Source organism: Dicentrarchus labrax, unplaced genomic scaffold (assembly GCF_905237075.1).
Source record: "Dicentrarchus labrax unplaced genomic scaffold, dlabrax2021, whole genome shotgun sequence".
Lineage (NCBI taxonomy): Eukaryota > Metazoa > Chordata > Actinopteri > Moronidae > Dicentrarchus > Dicentrarchus labrax.
In genome coordinates this window covers 16,938,974-16,957,468 of record NW_026136715.1, presented here as the reverse complement: position 1 = coordinate 16,957,468, position 18,495 = coordinate 16,938,974, and the positions used below count along the sequence as shown (strand labels likewise).

Below are 18,495 nucleotides of genomic sequence, written 5' to 3'. Positions count from 1 at the left end.
GTCCTCATCTGTTCTAGTGGTGGTACTGAAACCTACTGACAATTTAGGTATTTTACACTTAAGCATAAGCAAGCAAATAAACTGCAATTATAAAAATGCACACAAATATTGCATCAACCACAATTTCAGCAATGTCTAAAATAAAGCCATTAACCAAAATACATTCCTCCAATTAAAACGCATAATAAAGTATAAAGTAACAACCCCATAAAACGAGCATTCATTAAAAAAAAAAAAAAAAAAAAAATCATTCGATTCCTTTGATGGATTCATTCGTCTCCATACTGGAAAAAACTATGTAGAGGAAGACGGCCACAGCTAGGAAGAACAGAAACTGCACCCACAGTGGGATGAGGCGAGACGACTTGGGTGCCTTCGAAGCATCGTGACCGGATTTCATGGGTGTTGATTTCAAAGAGGAGTTTCTGTAAGTGGCCGGCGTGTCGTACATGTAGGGTCTGAAAGGGAAATAAAGAGAGTTACGCTTACAGTACGTGATTAAAATTCTCCATCAATCCAGCAGTAACCAAATGTGACCTTGTTTTGACCTGTAAGTGTGGCACTAGAGTTACAGTGCCGCCCCCCCACCCCTCCATTGGGACAATCAATGCGATTTTAACAGAAAATGAAACCGTATTTTATAGACTCATCATGGTTTGTATGTAAAATCTTAATATTTAAAGTAACCGGTTACTATAGCTGTCACATAAATGCAGTGGAGTCAACAGTACTGAACTGTAATGCAGTAGAAGTATGAAGTAGTCGTAAAGTACAAGTACCTAAAATTTGTACTCAAGTAAGTGTTCTTAGTTACTTTCCACCACTTTGATTAATTGAAAAAATGTTGATATCTGACACAATAATAAAATCATTGTTAGATATGTCTATTACAATGAATATGCAATCTCTGTAGGAGTCAAAGACAATTTAACAAAACTCATAAATACACTTACTCGTCAGCAAAATCCCTTCCTCTGTATTCAGGCGTTGACCTTGTGTAGGACTGCCTGTAGAGCGACATGAAACACAACATGTGATATTGTTTTACTGCTAAACAACTGAGACAACAACAGGTTTGTAGAATAACAACTTACTCATGTTCATATTCCCTCTCAGTCCACTGTGGTCTTGACCTCATGTAAGACCCACTAGATAGACAGAGGACAAAAATAATTGATTGACTGATTTGCTAATTAGATTTTCTGAAATAGAAGAAAGGCTAATATATGTAGAACTGACCTGTCTCCAGCACCTTGCACCTGCATTTGGAAGCAGTGTTAATAAAGAGTGAGATTTTATGACAGTTTTGATACCTACATGCCCAACAAGTACTATTTAATTTTTCATATTTCATTTGTAGTTGACAGGAAAGGAAATTTTAATCAACACTCTTCATCAAAAATGTATGAATGTAATGTTCGGCTAAAACTATACATATATAAAAAATGTATGTATCTGCTATATAAAGTCAAGCAGGAAGCTAGTTTTCTTTAGATGTCTCTTTCCAGTCTGTTCACACTCAAATAAAAAAACAAAACAAAGCAGAGTAAACTGTGATACTTACAGGTGTCCTGTAAACGTAGGTGACTTCCTCCGCTGAAATGAAAACACAAACATAAGGCTCAATGTCAGGGTGTTCAAAGCGTACATTTCCATTGTAATATTTCCCACACTCATAACAAAAGAGGCACATTAATACAGGTAAGTACTATCCAGTATCTGATCGGATTCATTTAAACATACCAGCAGCACGGATGTTTGCAGTTGTTTTGCTCTGCGGTCCATTATGTATAATGGATATAACTTTAGAAATTGTTATAATGTCTAGATATTATAGTTATGGATGTAGATATTTAGGGACAATTAACAGATTTTACACATGAAGACCCATTTAATCGTCACGAGGAGGATTAGACTGTGAAAACATTAAAAGTTATGTCTTCTGTGGCTCTGGATTAAGACTTTAAAATGTTCTAAAAGGGAGCCTGTGGTAGCTGCATTATGGGAAGTATAATATCCAATGTTTTATATACTTTTTCTTAACCAGGAAGGTCCCTTTGACGTTAAAAAAGGATTGAGTCAGAATATCTGCTTCAGTTTTTACCCTTCTTAAAATTAGGTTAATGTCTATGGAACCATTATTGTAGCAAAACTATTTACAAATGTGAGAGTTGTGTAACTGTATCTCAAAACTTGTGTGTAACCAGATTTGCAAATATGTAAAAAAAAAACAAATCTCAAACTCTGTATTCAGAGTTTGAAATACAGTTCTCCATTCACATTTGCTACAATAATGACTCCTATTTAATCCTTCTGTAAAATATGAGACTCAACTCTGAGGAATGTGAAATGACACATGATAGACCTTTTTCACAGCAGCCATGACGTGAACAAGAGTGATTTGCGATACATAAATCCTTCCCACACTAATTATATCGTAATATCTGTCACAAAATAATCACAATATTGTGTTTCTACCAAATCCTGCAGCCCTAATCCACAGCTGTTACCAGTGACACCAAGTTCAGGTCCAGGTCCATTCAGCTCAAACAGAGTCAGGGGGGCTGCTATTGTGTCTGCTGGCTCTCTGGAAAGGCTCTGCTACACTAAATGGAACTGAACCTCAATCAGTACCATTAGTTACACCTGTGTTTACCCTACTGTATCATGGCAGGAGGCTGCTGTGAAAAAGGGCTCCAGTAGAGTTTTGACACACTTGTTGCTTTCATTCAACCTTTTCAATACATCAGTGTAAGTGTAGAGTTAGTATTCACTGCTGTTTGTTTGTTTGTTTGTTGTAGTTACCCTCCTCTCTGTAGAAGGTTTTATCAGGTGACGGTTTCGCTCTTTTCCCTTTGGCCATCGCCTCTTTCAGCTTCCTCTCATACAGACCTCTGGTGGAGTCTGGGTACAAAACAAGCCACATGAGTTACACTTTACAAACAGAGAACAACAGGAGGTGGTCGCCATTACAGCGGGGGGGCTTGTGTGGAATTAACTGCCGTTAACCGTTGATTCAAAAAACAAAAAAAACGGGCGCAAAGTGACGGTTGACGGTGGTCCACTCACCGACCACGGGGCCGTGCTTTATCCCGTATTCATCCAGCAGCTCGCTGATTTCCTGCGCGGACTTGTTGCTGAGCGAAGACATTGTTTTAATTTGATTTATTCGTTCTGCTTTCTGTGTTGTGTTATTTGCATGTTCTGGTTTCGGTGAAGACTTTCGTTTGCCCCAAAAAAAACCAAAAAACAAAACATAACAGCCATAACTCCTCCCACCGGGACGTTCGTTTTGGCGCACGGGATGTCGCTGTATGGAGTCGAACGGGGGCTTGGAGGCTTCGAGAGGCTAAACCCCGCCCTCGTTTGTTTAACCGTGTCTTTAAAACATTCGCACGTTCAGAAATGTTCTACATCACTTCCGTTTCCGTTTGACAATTTCTTCTTTTTACGATTTATTTTTTATCCTCGTTACTTTCCAGAAATGTAACAGCGCCACCCGCAGGTTAGTGATGTTACATCGACTACTAATACTAATAATGATAGAAATATTAAAGCGAATATTATTACAATGAAAGTATAGCAGTATTATCAAAGAAAGTATAACAAAATAAAAGAACAGATTATTACTGATTTATTAACATATAAAAGCCTTTTATGTAATGTTGTGTAGTTTAATCTGTAACAATCTATTGTATATTTCTTTTGACCAGTAACTATCAGATACTTTTACAGGAGTAAAAAGTAGACGATGATGAACTGTGATGATGAAGAGTAGAAGCAGAAAAAAGTAGAAAATATAAAAACTATATATATTATATTATATTAATATTAAAGTACAAGTCAAGTCTCAAAATTGTATTAATTTAAAGTACTGAGTTACTGTCCACCACATTATGATTAGATTTAGTCCTGATTTAATCTGCTTTACTTGACATGATTCATCTACAGTAACACAGATACATCAGCATCGTTGTAAACAATGGTAAATCTTTATTAAGCGTATTACAGATAACAGAACATACATTTGAATGTGTGGGACTTTACATCGCATTTTTACAAGAAAATATTGTCATTTTGGATTTTTCTTTCATCATCTATAAGCATTTGAACACATTTCCAGAAAAATAGGCTTTGCCCTAAAAGAACACATGGCTGAACCAGCCTGCCTCGTCTGTGGCCAACCAGAACATCATCAGTCCCGTCACTACCACCACACCCATCTTCAGTGTCAGCTTCAGCAGGTCGAGACACTGTGGGAAACAAAAAGACCGGACAGAGAGGTTGAACAAACAAACTAATTAAGGGACAAATGAACAGAGAGAATGTTGAGAAAAGCCCAGTGAGTACGCACTTTGTGTTTCCTGGTACAGTTTGGTGTGTTGCAGAGATCTGGCACATTCTCTGGTAGCTGAGTTTTTGGGGGATCACACACAGGTTTCATTTGCACGGTGTCGTCAGGCTCCCTTAATTCCTGGAAAAAGGCAAAGCAGTTAATCTATAGCAGTTAATCTATAGCAGTTAATCTAGTGTATGTGATCATTAGCATGTGTGTGGTCATGTGTGTCCTCATGCAAACCTCAGATGTTTCTGCCGAGCTCAGCTCCTCCTCCCTGTCAGTGGAGCTGCTGAGTGAATCTCTGTCACTGCTGAGTAAGGACGAAGCAGACAGAGGGGTTTTGTCTGTTTACAGTTCCGGTTGTAGTTTGATATATATTAATAATAAATAATATATATACTGCTTACCTGTCAGTTTCATAGTGAATGATTTGAGACAATGGATCTGCACAAAACTGAACTTTTATCTGCCGTCCTATAAAAAAAAAAGCACAAATATAAACAGATGAATAGTGGAATACAACAAGAATGTTTTCCCATATAAAGACTATGCCCTCTTCATGGCTCACCTTCTCTTCCGTTCTCTCCATCGCTGTCGTCATAAAACTCATAGAAAGCCCTGATTCTCTCCTGCTCTTGTTCCCAGTTCCTGTCCTCTTCAGACTCGTCATCTCCCAACTGTCCCATCTCAGAGATCTCAGAGGCCTCCAGTTCGGTGTTGAAGAAAAAGCTGTCATCCAGAGACCCTTGGTTAGAAGGGCTTGTGGTTTTTGTGTTCTCTCTCTGTACCGCTGAGTAGGTGTTGACGTCTTCTGCAGCAGTCACATCTGAAAGCAGGGTTTCCGCTTTGTCTGTGTCCTCTGTGGTTAACAGGTCTAAAGACAGAAGGGTATCAGTTGTTAACACGTCCAGATTCCAGTTTATGTTGAAATCTCCTGGATCCACTCTGTAGTCGTCAGATGTGCTCCATCTGGCAAACGCTGCAGTGCTCCCACCATGAAGCTCCTCCAGTTGCGTGTTGTTTTCGCGACCCTGTGGACACATGTTTTCCAGGACTTCCTCATCGCTTCTCCTCACTTGGACCTCATCATCACTGGAGGTGTAGGAGTCACTCTCATCCGTCTCACCTCCGTCATCACACCCAATCTCTACTTCCCCTCTGTCTTTTTCTCCATTTGTCACATGCAGGCTCCTGAACTTATCAGCATCCACCTCTAAATCTATGCTGTACAGATACTCATCTCCCTCCTTATCGTTGCCCTGGGCCCCTGCCATTGTCGTTGCATCTGTCACACCTCTTTCCAGGCAGGTGTCCTGCTTTGCAATGGACTGGTGATTACTTTCTTGAATTTTCCCTCCATTTTCTACGTATTCGCATGAAGAAAAGTCTGAGGGGTAATCTGCAAAGCTCTCACCTGCCTCTTGGTGCTCCTCTTCTGAGAAATCCTTCATTTTCTCTACGTACTCCTCACCGTCAACTTCAGCAAGAAGATCCTGCAGATTTTGCGCTGATATCTCGGGACACTCCACACCACTGGCTTTCTCTGGGACGTCTCTGCAAGGATTTTCAAGCTCACGCTCAAAACACTGAGCGAGAACATTTTGTACTTGCTCAATTTTCATGCCCTCGCACTCAGAATCAGAGGAGTCCTCTCGCTTTTTCTCTTCCCTCTCTAGCTCATCCTCTTCGAACCCGTCACCTTTTGTCATCATCTCACTGCCACGTTTGGGGACTCTCTCAAAATAGGACACCTCCTCATCACTCTCACTCTCACCTGGCTCCTCATTTCTAACTTGAGGGTTTTCGGCACCCTCTGGGGCCAGAGGTTGTCCCTGAGCAAAGAGCCTGTCCTCTTTATTACCATCGCAGAACTCGTTGCCGCAGTGGACTGACATCAACAAATCCCCTGGTTCCTCTCCTGTTCCCATGTCCTCTTCCTCATCCTCTTCCTCATCGTCTCCAGAGACAGAACCTTCCTGTTCAGAATCTCCATCTGAGCTTGTGTAATCCTCCTCCGGTGTTTTGTCCATGCCCATGACCCGTACACCTTGAAAACCCTCCTCATCAGACTGCTCTTCATCCACATTTTCAGCCATGTAAATATCTCTAGTTTCCATGTCAGACAGAACTGCAGTTTGAAGCATTGCTTCCTGTTGCAGAGCCTCTTCTTCCTTTGTTGTTAAGTTTTCATGAGAGATGTCTGTTTTGTCCTCAAATCTTTCATCAAAATTTAAATTCTCAAAGTCCAAATCCCCATCAGGGAATGATGGAACAGATGTTTCTGTAACAACATCATTATTTGAAAATTAAATACTTTCATAAATAGCAAAAAAAAAAAAAAAAGGTAATAAATACCACAATATTAAGAGATGGTTCTTACCTGAAAACGCATCACTAAGTAGATCAGAAAAACTTTGTTCCATCTTCACGAAATGGTGGCAACAGTAGTTAATATGGTCGCAGTTATAGCAAGACAAACATTAAGGCATTGCCACAGATGATCTCTTCGCTCAGAGAGGAAGAGAACACGATGTAACTCTCATCTGTTGTCGATGCGAGTGGCTTCCTGTCAAACAGACGGCAAATAAATTACACATTAAAACTAAATGGTTAAAGATAAGACTACACAAGTATATATTATGTTAGCTTACCTTTTTTAAAAGTGAAGATGATCAAAGAGGTGTATGAAACGTCTTTCTTAAAATCTCAGAAGTAATGTTTTGTGTTTTGTGTTGCTGCAGGAACATACCTTCATGAGCTCATGAAATGATGTCAGCTTTGATGTGGTTTTGGTTTCAGATGCACAATAAAAAGCAGCAGTTGAACACGCAACTCCTTCGTGAGGAAACAGCTCATGTTTCATGGTGTCTTATATAACTGAGAAGAGTTGCAGTGCCACTTTGCCATTTTACAAAAGAACACTTGTTATCAGTGAATAATCTATTAGGTCATTTTATTTATTTTAACAGCTAAAATCAAGTAAAACTACAGTTAAAATTGAGACATCCTGGTTTGTAGATTGTTGTTCTGAGTGGTCTTACAGCTCATTGCGTAGGAGGTAGCGATGATTAGGCTTCAGGTCAACTTCTACAGGAAAATGATCACTCACCTCAAGAGCCTAAAGTGCCATCAAAAGAACAGGATTATTGTTCAATGCCAGTATATAAGTGAACTAAAGAAAGGTATACTTTTTGACATGTTTACCTCCTCTTCGGTGAGATGGAAATCCTCTTTAAAGTTGAACGGCTGAGCTGAACCTGGCACTATACAAGAGATAATCTCATGTCCGTGGATAATGATCCTATTTGGAAGTAAAAGCCAAACTGTAAAGCATAGCCTTGTCCAACGCGATGGACCTCTACAGCACAAAGTCTTCAATCACATGTTATTATAGAGAGTGCACATGAAAGTCAGTTTCCAGCAATCACTGACCTGTCATAGGCACAGTGTGTCTTCTGGCGGACAGTAGTGTCTTGCTTATCTCCAATCAGCCAGTGAAATTTGGGGTCACTCCTCAAGCGCACAGCTCTCCAGCCCTTGATGGTGACGTAGCTGCAGCCGGCGTTCAGGTCCCCTAAGATCATCACATTCTGGGTGAATGGAGAGGAAGCAAAAAGGGAAGTTCAACAGATCGAAATTACTTATAATGTCTCTTATATATGAAACCAACAGGAGATAAACAAATGACCAAAATGAGGTAACCTACGTCAGTCTTCCACTTCTTGTGAATTCTTTTGAAGACAGTATACAGCTGGTCAATCTCCTTCATGGCATTTCTGGGACAAGTATGCTGCCCGATCAGGACAAAATCCTTTATCACTGCAACAACAACAACAAAAAAAAAGTATAATCATATTTGGGACTTGGTGTTCACATGGAACATAGAGGAACTTTGAAATCCCTCAATACACGATCATAATGTAAACCAGATTTTTGATTCTTTAAGTTCTGGATCTGAATAAGGTGTAATCCACCCAGCACATCCAGGTTTTTGGAAAGCATGTCATGATGTTTACATCATGGATTATCATCATGGATAGTCCCAACAATTATGTGGTATACCAGTGTGTACTATCATGCAATTTCTTTTCCTGTATAATTCCACAAATGCCTTTTGTTTCATCGTACATGTTGTAGGGGAGTGAAAGCGAACAATGAAAGGCTCTCTGGAGAAAACTTCAGTTTCATTGCTCCCATCTCCTTCTTCTTTAGGATACTGATAATGCTCTTTGACCTTCAACATGTTGTTCCTGGAGAAAATGAAAGAGGAAAAAAGACGATTAAGGATTAAACTGACTATTAACAGCAAAGGGATTCTGTTTGAAATGGGTTACCTGTAAATGTAGACATACTGCTCCTTGTAGGTCTTCCTTCCCAGCCTTTCACTTTCCACATAGGAGTATGGGTTGGATTTGTGAAATCTGATTACAACAGCATAAATGAGATAAGTTTAAACTCTAAGGTGTTGATTGGAGGTTGTTTTATGAGACAGAAGATTCACCAGATCCTTTAAACTTGCCCACAATCCACAAAAGCTTGCACCTGTTAAGCTCTTTCACCAAAGTTTGTATGGCCTCTCCTTTAGAGTCTCGGACCTCTTGAATGAGACACAAGTCACACCGAGAAAGAATCTTGGAAGCAAAAGAAGAAAATCAGTTGTCTAGTTTTGTATGGCTGGTGCTCTAGATGTTTCGCACTTGCAGGACAGTACCTTTAGGAGAATCCCCATAACCTTCTTGTTGTTGGACTTTGATTCGCCAAAGCTCTGAATGTTGAAAGCGCAGATTTTCAGGGATGATGTGACGTTCAACGCACACAACCCGACAACAAACAGCAGAACTGCAGTCCTCATCTTGCAGAAGATTGTCACTCTGTAAGTAAAAGAGAGTTTGGCAAGATCCTCTTTGTCACATTGTGAAATATGTTACAAAAACCTCTTCGCCCCATCTGCACCCACGGGACCGGCTTTGCAGCCTCTTACCTTCAGGCTCACCGGGAGACTGACCCCAGTCCAGCAAAGATCCATCTCTTCAATAACCTGTGGTGTATTTGGGGAACATGCAGGTAAACGTGGATGAAAGACAGGGGCTGCAGATCTGTGTGGTGGATGTGCTGTGTCAGTGCCTGTTGAGAATGGAGCTTTATCTAGAACAGTTAAAACCACTGAATACAATAAACAATAGCTCCATCCCACTCAGAGAGTTCAGCTTTGAGTGTGTTTTGTCTCTAAGTTTGAGTGTAATCAGACAATAGATGGTACCATGTGTCATGTCATGTTAGTTTCATGAACATTTGTGAATCGTTCTGTCATTTTAGCTTAGACATGAGCAGCTGGCAGTTACCACAGAGTGCCAGTATCACACCACGAGACAGCTAATGCTGAGCACTGCTGCGGTGCTGCGGGTGCTTCATTATTTAAACCTGGACTAATGTGACTAGTGCACAATGTTTGTAGACAAAATGTGTGTATGGGCTCATACAGGACGAGCTGAAAAAGTGGATTATTGATACTGATTTAAGTAAACTGAAACCAAAATAAAATATATGTTACAAATATGCACAGTTCTCTATAGTAGCCGTGTTGCCTATGCACTAATAATTGAAATATAAATCTTGAGAAAATCTTTCAGGTGGTTTCTTTTTACTCTATATCAGAGGCAAATATTGTATTTTGTGATTTACCTCATCATTTTACATATGAAATATATGACGGATAGGGTGCCCGGTGGCTTTCCCACTTCAGGTGTCTCTGTCAAATGAAAAAAACAAAAACAAATGATGGATTCTTAAAATATGTTGTAAAATGTGTTGTTGTAGATTACTGTCTATAGTAGGTCAAATTTGTTCAACCTCAACCAGCTGCAGTATTAAAATGCTGCTTACATGTATCCATCGGTAATGATGATCCAATATTGTTTTATACTATATTATATTATATTATATTATATTATATTATATTATATTATATTATATTATATATTTAACTCTGACAGTAGGTTGCATAATGTTTTACTTTGGTTGTTTTAACTACATTTTTCAGATAAGATTTGAAATGCAGAACATTTACTTGTAATTCAATATTTTTTGTGTAGTATTACTGCTTTTACTTAAGTGAAGGATATAAATACGTCTTCCAACACTTCTACAAATGTCAATTATTTATTGTTAACTTGTAAAGTAGTTGAAGCTGGTCAGACAGCAACCCCCGTCTCCTAGAAATAACATTCAGTGGTCCAAGAAGTTTTCACTTTTATTATTTACAATATATTCATATGGAGATGTTGGGATTTTGTAAGACAGTGTAGGAGACTGTCTGTAGGGGAGATTTTAGAGGGTAAAAGTGGATTTCACAGTCTAGTGGTTCACAGAAAGTTTCACTCCCCAAGTAGGATAAAATATTACCCACAGGGGAATTAATGTTGGTCAATGGATGATGAAGATTGTTCCTCACTAATCAGTGATACTGTTGTAACGATGAGACAGCAAATGAAATCCCATTTCCATGCAGTAAGCCCATAAACTGTCCTCTCTGACCAATTTAACTGTGGTTCTTCCTAATAATGTCTTCACAATGGAGACCTTGGGTATCTTACTCAGACAACATTCAAAAGAAAACTCGACAAACAGTAACATTTCGTATGACAATATTTCTTTATTTCTTATAATATTAAACTCTAATGGCTCTTTTATTGAGTGCTTACTCCCCCAGCAGTGAATCTAAAACAACTCCCCAGCATGTCACCACAACAGCTGAAAGCATTACTGTGATATTTTATCTTCATTTTAAGTGCTTTTGATGTTTTATATGTCTTTTCTAATAATTCAAGGTGGCGCTTTTGACTAAATAAGCTGTTTACAGTAAAGAGGATACTTCCTCATTTTTCCCTATTTTGTTGACACAAACATCACAGGTTCTTAAAATGTTATTAACCTCAGCTGACTTGTGCGCTGATAGTGCTTTCAACATCTTGTAATTGTTGCAAACATTGTTATATTTTTCACACTTTAAGTGTTCACTTGTATTTGAAGATCCTACACATCATACACACACATACACACACGCTCCAAGTCTGAAATAGTATAAAATACAAAAATATCAACAAACTATATCCTAATATCCTAAAATAGCCTTATTTTAAAACAAAAGCAACAATAAAAATAACATTCCTGAGCAGTGCCATTATCATATTGGTCTAAAACAGCTTGAGTGCTGAGGAGAGGCCATTTCCACTAGATAGTCTTCAATGCGTGTCTCTATGTCTGAGTACAGATCTTCAACTTGCTCCCTGAAAGGAGGATACCACAGCCACAGCAGGGCAACTTCCACCACAACGAGGAGTAGAAGGAAGAACATCCACACCTTCCACCAGGAGCCACACAGCCGCGTCTAAACAAAGAGGGAGGAGAAGACTTCTTTTACTACATTTGCTGCATAATGTACATATGTAAGTAAGTCCAAAATACATATTGGTACATAAAGTATAAAACAATTCATAACTGTTAGTTTATAATGTATGGATGAATGAGAGCATTTGAGTATAGCAAGGACACACACACACACACACACACACACACACACACACACACACACACACACACAACTCACCGGTCTCTTGTGGCGCTGGCCGAGTTGCCGAAGCTCATCCCTGCACTGTGACAGCCGGGCCTGGCTGGACTGACACTCCTGCTCCATGACATGCAGCTCTGTCTGCAGCTCCTCGCACTGCACACACACACACACACACACACACACACACACACACACACACACACACACAACACACACACACACACACACACACACACACACACACACACACAGACACACACACACACACACACACACACACACACACACACACACACACACACACACACACACACAAACACACAAACACACATACTTACAATTCAGGTGATGTTCAAAAATGCATAATTTTTTTTTTCAACATGTGTGTAAAGCAAGAGATTGCACCTTTACCTTTACAATGTTTTCCAGAAACGAGGACAAGTAATATTAAAAGCATCTTCATGAATATTAGTATCATAATATTTTTGATACTCAAAAAAGTTATTTAAGATTTATATGGTCACAGAATGGAGAAGTAGACTATTCTAAAACAACTGATTTATGACCTTCTGCACATATTATTTAAAGCATGTTTATCAGTTTTTGTAAAAACAAACATTATGCAACAGTCTCTGCACTTGTGGTCTCATGGATATCTATTTTGTAGCTGTCATTATTAAACATGAAGCTTGTGAATGTGTTCCAGTGTACTGTGATAAAGCCCCAGTTTACCTCTCTCTCCTTGAGTCGGAGTTTCTCCTGAGTGTGACGGAGCTGCTCCTCCACCTGAGAGTCTCTCCTCAGTTGTTGCTCTGCTTCCTCTGACTCAATCAAGTCCTGGGTCTCATTGCTGCACTCTAGGAAATAAACAGTAGTTTAAATAAATTATCCATGTTGCCTCTACAGTCATTTTAAAAGCGACAAAGAGAACTTGGTGTTTAGTTTCACAATTACTGCCATATAAAGTAAAAAAAAAACAGACTCTGAGGTCTAAGTGTCTTGCCTTTAAGGTGCTGAATTTCCTCTCTTAACATCTGGTTCTTCCCTTCCAGCAGGCAAATGTTGTACTGTAGCTCCTGCTTCTCTTGTCTTAATGACACCACCTCTTCCCTCAGCTCGTCCTCTCTGGCTCTGGACAGCTGCACAGGACACATATGTTTTTCACAGCCATTTACAAATCATAAACTCCTGAACCAACAAGGACACGGACTATCCTGTACCTCCACTTGGCTGTGCAGCTGTTGCAGCTGTTCATTGCTGAAGAGTTGGTTCTCCCTCAGTTGTCCACAGTTTATCTTCAGATCCTCATAAAGGCTCTCCCATCTCAGTGCCTCTGCCTTTGCTGTAATTAACGCTTCCTGGTGGCAAAAAAAAAAAAACCCACACGTCTATCAATGCAAAACCCAAATAAGTCAGTGACGTTAATGTGTCTTTCTCCAGAGTGAGATAGAGGTTAAAAGCTGGATATTTGACCTGCATTGCCTCAGCCTTGGTGAGCGCCTCTGTTTTGTCCTGTGTGGCCTTCTGCAAGGCAGCCAAGGCCTTCTCCTCATACGCCAGTTTCTGCTTCTCCATCTGTAGCACCAGTTTCTTCACTCCATCCCTGGGAAACTTCTATAAAGGACCAAACACCGCTGAGTTAAACCTGCAAATGCTTACGTGGTGAGATGCAAACCAATACCACATATGAGCATGCTCAGATACTGCACTGCACACTATCACTGAATGACAGAGTGAAAGTGTAGAGCGGGTTGGCTGTTTTAGGAAGGACAAAATGTTTGAGTTGTTTTATATAACAATTATAAATCAACTCAAACATAAAAAACTCCCATTGCATGATTAAAAAATCATCACCAGGTTGCCTCTGTATCACCAGCTTCTGTTCTTACCTGCAGGCAGACTTGCAGCTGCGCCTCCAGAGCCTTGATCTTGTTTCTCAGTAGGTCTTCACTGCAGCGAGCCTGTGTGGGTGAGAAAGGAAATGACTGACTGTCACGCTGTAACCTGCAGATGGAAAATGAATGCTTCATGTACCAAAATCTGTGACAGCGTGTTCTGTCACTGCCCGCGCTCACTGGTGCATAAAGGGAACTTCAGTGAGCCTCAAGACAGATCACAATGTGATGTGCATGTGCAAGTGTGCAAAATAATAGTTTCCTAATGATAACATACCTGAGTGAAAAACAACAGACAGACAGATGAAAAACATAAATTATTTACACTAAATAAGCTTCTAGATCCTCAGCTTTTCAAACCCAAATTAAAAAACTATAAAATAAAAAAAGGGAAACACCAGTATTTCCCCTTCATTCATTACAGTCTGAGAAGCCAAAAGAGAGCTAATGAGGATGCATAGCACCTATAAGCTACTGACTACCACGCCCTTCCTGTATAAGACTGACAGCTTGCACTCATCCTATGCGGTATAGGCTGGAGCGGAAGCAGGAAGCTCCAAACCACAGTCTGCACAGGCCTTCCTGAGGTAGCAGCTGCCATACACTGGTGTGTACACAGCTGTGACAAACACATTCTCTGTGTCGAATCAACCAGCAGACAAAGAGAAATGAACAGCAACAACACGGCCTCATAAAACAAGAAAGATGGGTTTGGTATTTGGAGACTGGAACACTTTGGGTGCATTTATGTAAACAGTGTGTGCATACAGATGGAGAGTCTTACAGTCCATATTTTGCTGGAGGAGTTCACGAGGTTTGACGTGCTGTCCTGGAGGGCTGCCAGCTTCTTCTTCACTGCCTCCTCTCTCCACAGGGCCTCCTGACAGGAAACACACAGAAGAAGAGAGATACTTACTGAGCGTAGCTAAATGTATTAACCTCATGTTTAAAATAAATGATGCTCTCACGTACTGGGTGCAAATTAAATAGTAATAGTCTATTTTGACTTCCCACTGTTTGGTGCAGAGAAGCACTATAAAGTCACACAACTTACTTCAGTAATAGCAGGAAATCTAGATAAAGTTTGCTAACGTTAGCCACCATAAGCTACACGTCATACCCAAACCAAGTAGCTTCCTTCAGATCAAAGATCAAAACCAATGTGTGATTAGAGAAATGCTGGATTGTATTATTTATGAATTCAAGATAACACTTTATAAAATACATTCACAGTGTAGTTTTGTTGTATGAATCAGATACCAATAAAATACTTAGTGTAGTGTTTGTTAGTACAGTGCTATTGTCATTTCATAGGAGGGCCACTTCAGTGTCAAGTATTACAAGAAAGGGTAATATATAATATTTCCTCAAATCATACTTAAAAACTATGCAAATATCAGTTTATATACATTTTATATTATTATGTTATATCCTCATTATAGAAGACCTGAAGCCTGCTTTCTCCTTATCAACCCTTCGCACACATTGGCGGGCCGTTTGACTTCAGCCAAACAAAATACATTTTTAAAAGTAGACTTGTGTTTTTATTTTAAATGTTAATGAATTGTTAGTTCAAATTTACATGAAACAACCAGAAAATAATTATTAAAAAAATATCTTGTGGGCCAGAGGGAGGGATAGTGGAGAAATGGCCCGTGGCCTTAGTGGTTACTTGGGGATTATGGGGAACAAGGAAGTAACATTTTAGAAGAAAAGAGAAATAAATTATATTATTTTTGTAAATTAATTAAATAATTAATTTAGTTTTATTTACAAAAATATTTAAAGTTACTGTTAGGGATATTGTTGTGATATTGTCCCAGTCCCTCTGCAGTAAACACAATACATTTTCTTGTATCCTGTTTCCACTTTCTCCAGTCGGCAATCAAGCGAGAGAACAGGAAGAGGAGGAGGGAGGGGACTGGAGGACGGACAGGAAGTTAACCAAAAGGCCAATTTCACTAACAGCCCCTTTAACACTGATATTCTGCAGAACCTGAACAGCTATTAGGCTCTTATGTAATTCACAGTTTTGATAGCTCACTGCACGAGTGGTTTGGCCTGCAAGAGTCTGTTGTTTGGACCGACTCCAGTGTAGGTGATGTTCCTTATTGTGAAAGTACAACACAACGTTTGCCCTTTGCTTTTACCCAGTGTAATAAATGTAACGCAAGTGTAATAAATATTGGGTACATTGGGTATATTTCCTCTGTACAGTTGTTACTTCCTTGTTCAATATAGTTTTGTCTTCTTTATGTGTACCTTTAAGTACCAGTAGGAACCAGTAAGTATTTTATGAGCACTTGATTCACACAATCAAATGACACTGTAAAATGTGGGCTGAATCATAAAGTAAAGTTGTTATATCATCAATCAAGTGTGTCAGTTTGAAAATTTTACCTGCAAGTAGTCGGCTAACCGCTGCACATCCTATTATGTGAGAGTTGAGAGACAAGAAACTCAGTTAAATTTGGTAACATTTTAAATGATTTAATGAGACTAAATAAAGCAAACAGTTTGAAACTTACTGACTCCTTGACAGTGATAAGACCCGACCTGCACAGAAGGAAATATCTCATTATAGAAATACAAAACACTGATCACAGCTGACTCTGATATAAACCTTGAAATTAAATGTTTCAGGGAGATTTAAATGAAACTCACTCTGTCTGCACGCTGGTCTCTCGCAGTATCTTTTTTTGAACAATATTTTCAGTTTGGACAGAGAATTTGTGTTGAATCTTTTCTATTTGGCGAGAGAGTAAAAAGTGCTGGTTTGACTCCTGTACCGCTGACGTAGAGGTAGATGCTTGCACCCTTACATGGCCTTTCTCTTGCCTCATCAGTGTTACCTGTTCGGGCCATAACGAAGCCTGAGGAGAGAAGAGGATGCAGGTATTATTCCCTGTGGACGTGGGGAGAAGAAACTCTGGTCTGGTGAAATAACACTCTTAATAATGTCAAAGTGTGTGTTGTGTTTACCCATTTCCTGCTGCCTGGGCCATCAGTTATGTTGCTGTTGGGTGTTAAAATCACTGGATATCCATTAGCTTTAGGAGTATTTTGGATATTTGTATACAGTGTCTCTGACTTGCTGATTGATGATGACTGATGTTTCATTGAAAATGTCTCTGGTGAATGTTGTGTCTTCTTAGACCGGTTTGTGGGCTTCACACCACACAGCTCTGGGCTCACTGATCTCCTCCTCAGAAATTCCAGATGCCTCTTTTCCTTCAGTTCATTCTTTATCAGTCTTGTGTTAAACTCTCTCGTAGGGCTGCGACATGAAGTCACGTTGTTACGTCCTCGCAGGTGTTCATGTTTCTCGGCTCTGATCTCCACTATTTGGTCGAAGTCTCTCACTGGGGAGACCTGTATTCCCCTAATAGTCAGGGCGTCCATGGCTGTGTGAAGACAGGAAACCAGGTTTGCACCCACAGGCGCAACACAAGGACTGCGTTAGGGTTAGCAGGGGAAGGTCAGTTGATGGGAATGGTGGTAGAGGAGTAACCGCAGGGCAGGGTGGAGGCTGGGTCTGAGTGTTTTTATGTGGCAAAAACAGAGCAGGCAAAAGAATGAATGATTAGGAGCCTATAACCACAGTGTATCAGGAGATTAATTATCAACTATGTTGATGCACTATACAGTATGAAATGAATTTACTGATGCATATAAAATATTATAGGTAGCTGAAAAATACGTTTTTTAAGTGCTGCAGGTGCAAAATGATGACTCAGATGGTTCATTTGAAGATATAACATTTCGTATTTTTCTTCATATTCACATAAACACTATAAGTGTTTGAAATATGTTCTCATGCTTGGGTAGTATAAATATGTATTTTCTCTGATACTGGCCTGATATTTTAATCTCAAGAGACTTTAAAGTAAATAAATAAAGTCAGTCCTGTGTGAGCAGAATGCATAAAATAAAGCAGAATGTGAAGCCTTGACAGCATCTTTTACATTTAAGACGCTCTGCTTTGCACAGAGATGCATTTTCTCTGTGGACCATGCGGATGAATTGCAGCAGAAGCAGCTACAGTAGTACTAGCTCTCGTAATACTACTAGCAGTAGTGCTTTTAGTAGTAATGTTAATGGTAAATAGTAATAGTAGGTGTTGCACTGTGGTTGTATTTTGTCAGAAAGCTCCTTTAACGCTGACCAGAGTTATTAAAGACAGACTAGGCCCTGGGATGTGTTGATTGACGCTGCGGAGGGAGAATGCACGAGATAATGCAAAGACAAATTGTGGCTTTAATAAGCAACAAAACGTGATAGACCTTACCTATAACGCCATCTCATTCAGTGGGGGAAAATGTCTCCATGAGGTGCTTCAGAAATTATCCATTTTCTAACTCCTCTGAAATAGTGTGCGGGGTTTTTTTGTCTGTGTTTCACATGTAGCTGTTTCTGCTGAGCATAACTTTACAGGAAGTGAAGAGAACCACAGCGTCATATGTTCCTCTATCTCAGCAGCCACTCGCACCAAACTGATGCCATACACGGGTGGGCCCCAAGATTACACACAGACCCAGCCAATTCCCCCTGCATGCAGTCTGGGGTTAAAGACACCACACGGGCGAGAGAGCTGTGCAGTGTGTGTGGTTGCCTCTTGGAAATTTACATTTTTTAAAACTAACATCAGTCTTGTTTTCAGTAGATTTGGTTACTGACTGATGAAGGTGTAA

At 39.8% G+C, this 18,495-nt stretch overlaps 3 protein-coding genes across 6 annotated transcripts; all 3 read right to left on the bottom strand.

Annotated features, from left to right (window-relative positions):
• Positions 1 to 3,973: 3,973 nt before the first annotated feature.
• si:dkey-183p4.10 (midasin) lies at positions 3,974 to 7,190 on the bottom strand. 3 transcript variants are annotated; one of them, XM_051424194.1, is made up of 7 exons: positions 7,089 to 7,190; positions 6,720 to 6,905; positions 4,908 to 6,620; positions 4,747 to 4,813; positions 4,580 to 4,649; positions 4,355 to 4,474; positions 3,974 to 4,253 (listed from the first exon to the last, which is right to left on the bottom strand). In XM_051424194.1, the coding sequence occupies exons 2-7, from the start codon at positions 6,760 to 6,762 to the stop codon at positions 4,140 to 4,142; spliced, it is 2,127 nt and encodes a 708-aa protein (XP_051280154.1). In that variant the 5' UTR covers positions 6,763 to 6,905; positions 7,089 to 7,190; the 3' UTR covers positions 3,974 to 4,139. The 3 variants fall into 3 exon arrangements, with proteins under 3 accessions (XP_051280154.1, XP_051280155.1, XP_051280153.1); XM_051424195.1 differs by having other exon boundaries at positions 4,580 to 4,646; positions 6,991 to 7,130; XM_051424193.1 differs by having other exon boundaries at positions 6,991 to 7,129.
• Positions 7,191 to 7,275: 85 nt separating this feature from the next.
• On the bottom strand, positions 7,276 to 9,210 carry dnase1l1l (deoxyribonuclease I-like 1-like). The gene is made up of 8 exons (XM_051424198.1): positions 9,051 to 9,210; positions 8,882 to 8,970; positions 8,674 to 8,760; positions 8,468 to 8,589; positions 8,046 to 8,158; positions 7,772 to 7,929; positions 7,544 to 7,640; positions 7,276 to 7,457 (listed from the first exon to the last, which is right to left on the bottom strand). The coding sequence occupies exons 1-8, from the start codon at positions 9,189 to 9,191 to the stop codon at positions 7,377 to 7,379; spliced, it is 888 nt and encodes a 295-aa protein (XP_051280158.1). The 5' UTR covers positions 9,192 to 9,210; the 3' UTR covers positions 7,276 to 7,376.
• Positions 9,211 to 10,971: 1,761 nt separating this feature from the next.
• LOC127377012 (TRAF3-interacting JNK-activating modulator) lies at positions 10,972 to 18,259 on the bottom strand. Of its 2 annotated transcripts, none has more exons than XM_051424541.1 (13): positions 18,093 to 18,259; positions 16,787 to 17,339; positions 16,469 to 16,677; positions 16,333 to 16,360; positions 16,205 to 16,234; positions 14,589 to 14,684; positions 13,799 to 13,870; positions 13,383 to 13,523; positions 13,130 to 13,267; positions 12,913 to 13,048; positions 12,642 to 12,766; positions 11,946 to 12,062; positions 10,972 to 11,726 (listed from the first exon to the last, which is right to left on the bottom strand). In XM_051424541.1, exons 2-13 carry the CDS (start codon positions 17,204 to 17,206, stop codon positions 11,523 to 11,525), a joined length of 1,716 nt encoding a protein of 571 aa, XP_051280501.1. In that variant the 5' UTR covers positions 17,207 to 17,339; positions 18,093 to 18,259; the 3' UTR covers positions 10,972 to 11,522. The 2 variants fall into 2 exon arrangements, with proteins under 2 accessions (XP_051280501.1, XP_051280502.1); XM_051424542.1 differs by having other exon boundaries at positions 16,787 to 17,208; positions 18,093 to 18,249.
• Positions 18,260 to 18,495: the final 236 nt, after the last annotated feature.

Coding starts and splice junctions, on each gene's coding strand:
- si:dkey-183p4.10 (XM_051424194.1), bottom strand. CDS start 6,762: ATGGAACAAAGTTTTTCTGATCTACTTAGTGATGCGTTTTCAG. Junction 4,814..4,907: donor TGGAGAGAACGGAAGAGAAG/GTGAGCCATGAA, acceptor TTTTTTTTATAG/GACGGCAGATAAAAGTTCAG. Junction 4,475..4,579: donor GCTCGGCAGAAACATCTGAG/GTTTGCATGAGG, acceptor GCCTTTTTCCAG/GAATTAAGGGAGCCTGACGA.
- dnase1l1l (XM_051424198.1), bottom strand. CDS start 9,191: ATGAGGACTGCAGTTCTGCTGTTTGTTGTCGGGTTGTGTGCGTTGAAC. Junction 7,930..8,045: donor ACAAGAAGTGGAAGACTGAC/GTAGGTTACCTC, acceptor CCATTCACCCAG/AATGTGATGATCTTAGGGGA. Junction 7,641..7,771: donor ACACACTGTGCCTATGACAG/GTCAGTGATTGC, acceptor ACTTCCAAATAG/GATCATTATCCACGGACATG.
- LOC127377012 (XM_051424541.1), bottom strand. CDS start 17,206: ATGGACGCCCTGACTATTAGGGGAATACAGGTCTCCCCAGTGAGAGAC. Junction 16,361..16,468: donor GAGACCAGCGTGCAGACAGA/GTGAGTTTCATT, acceptor CCTTCTGTGCAG/GTCGGGTCTTATCACTGTCA. Junction 16,235..16,332: donor TTATCACTGTCAAGGAGTCA/GTAAGTTTCAAA, acceptor CTCACATAATAG/GATGTGCAGCGGTTAGCCGA.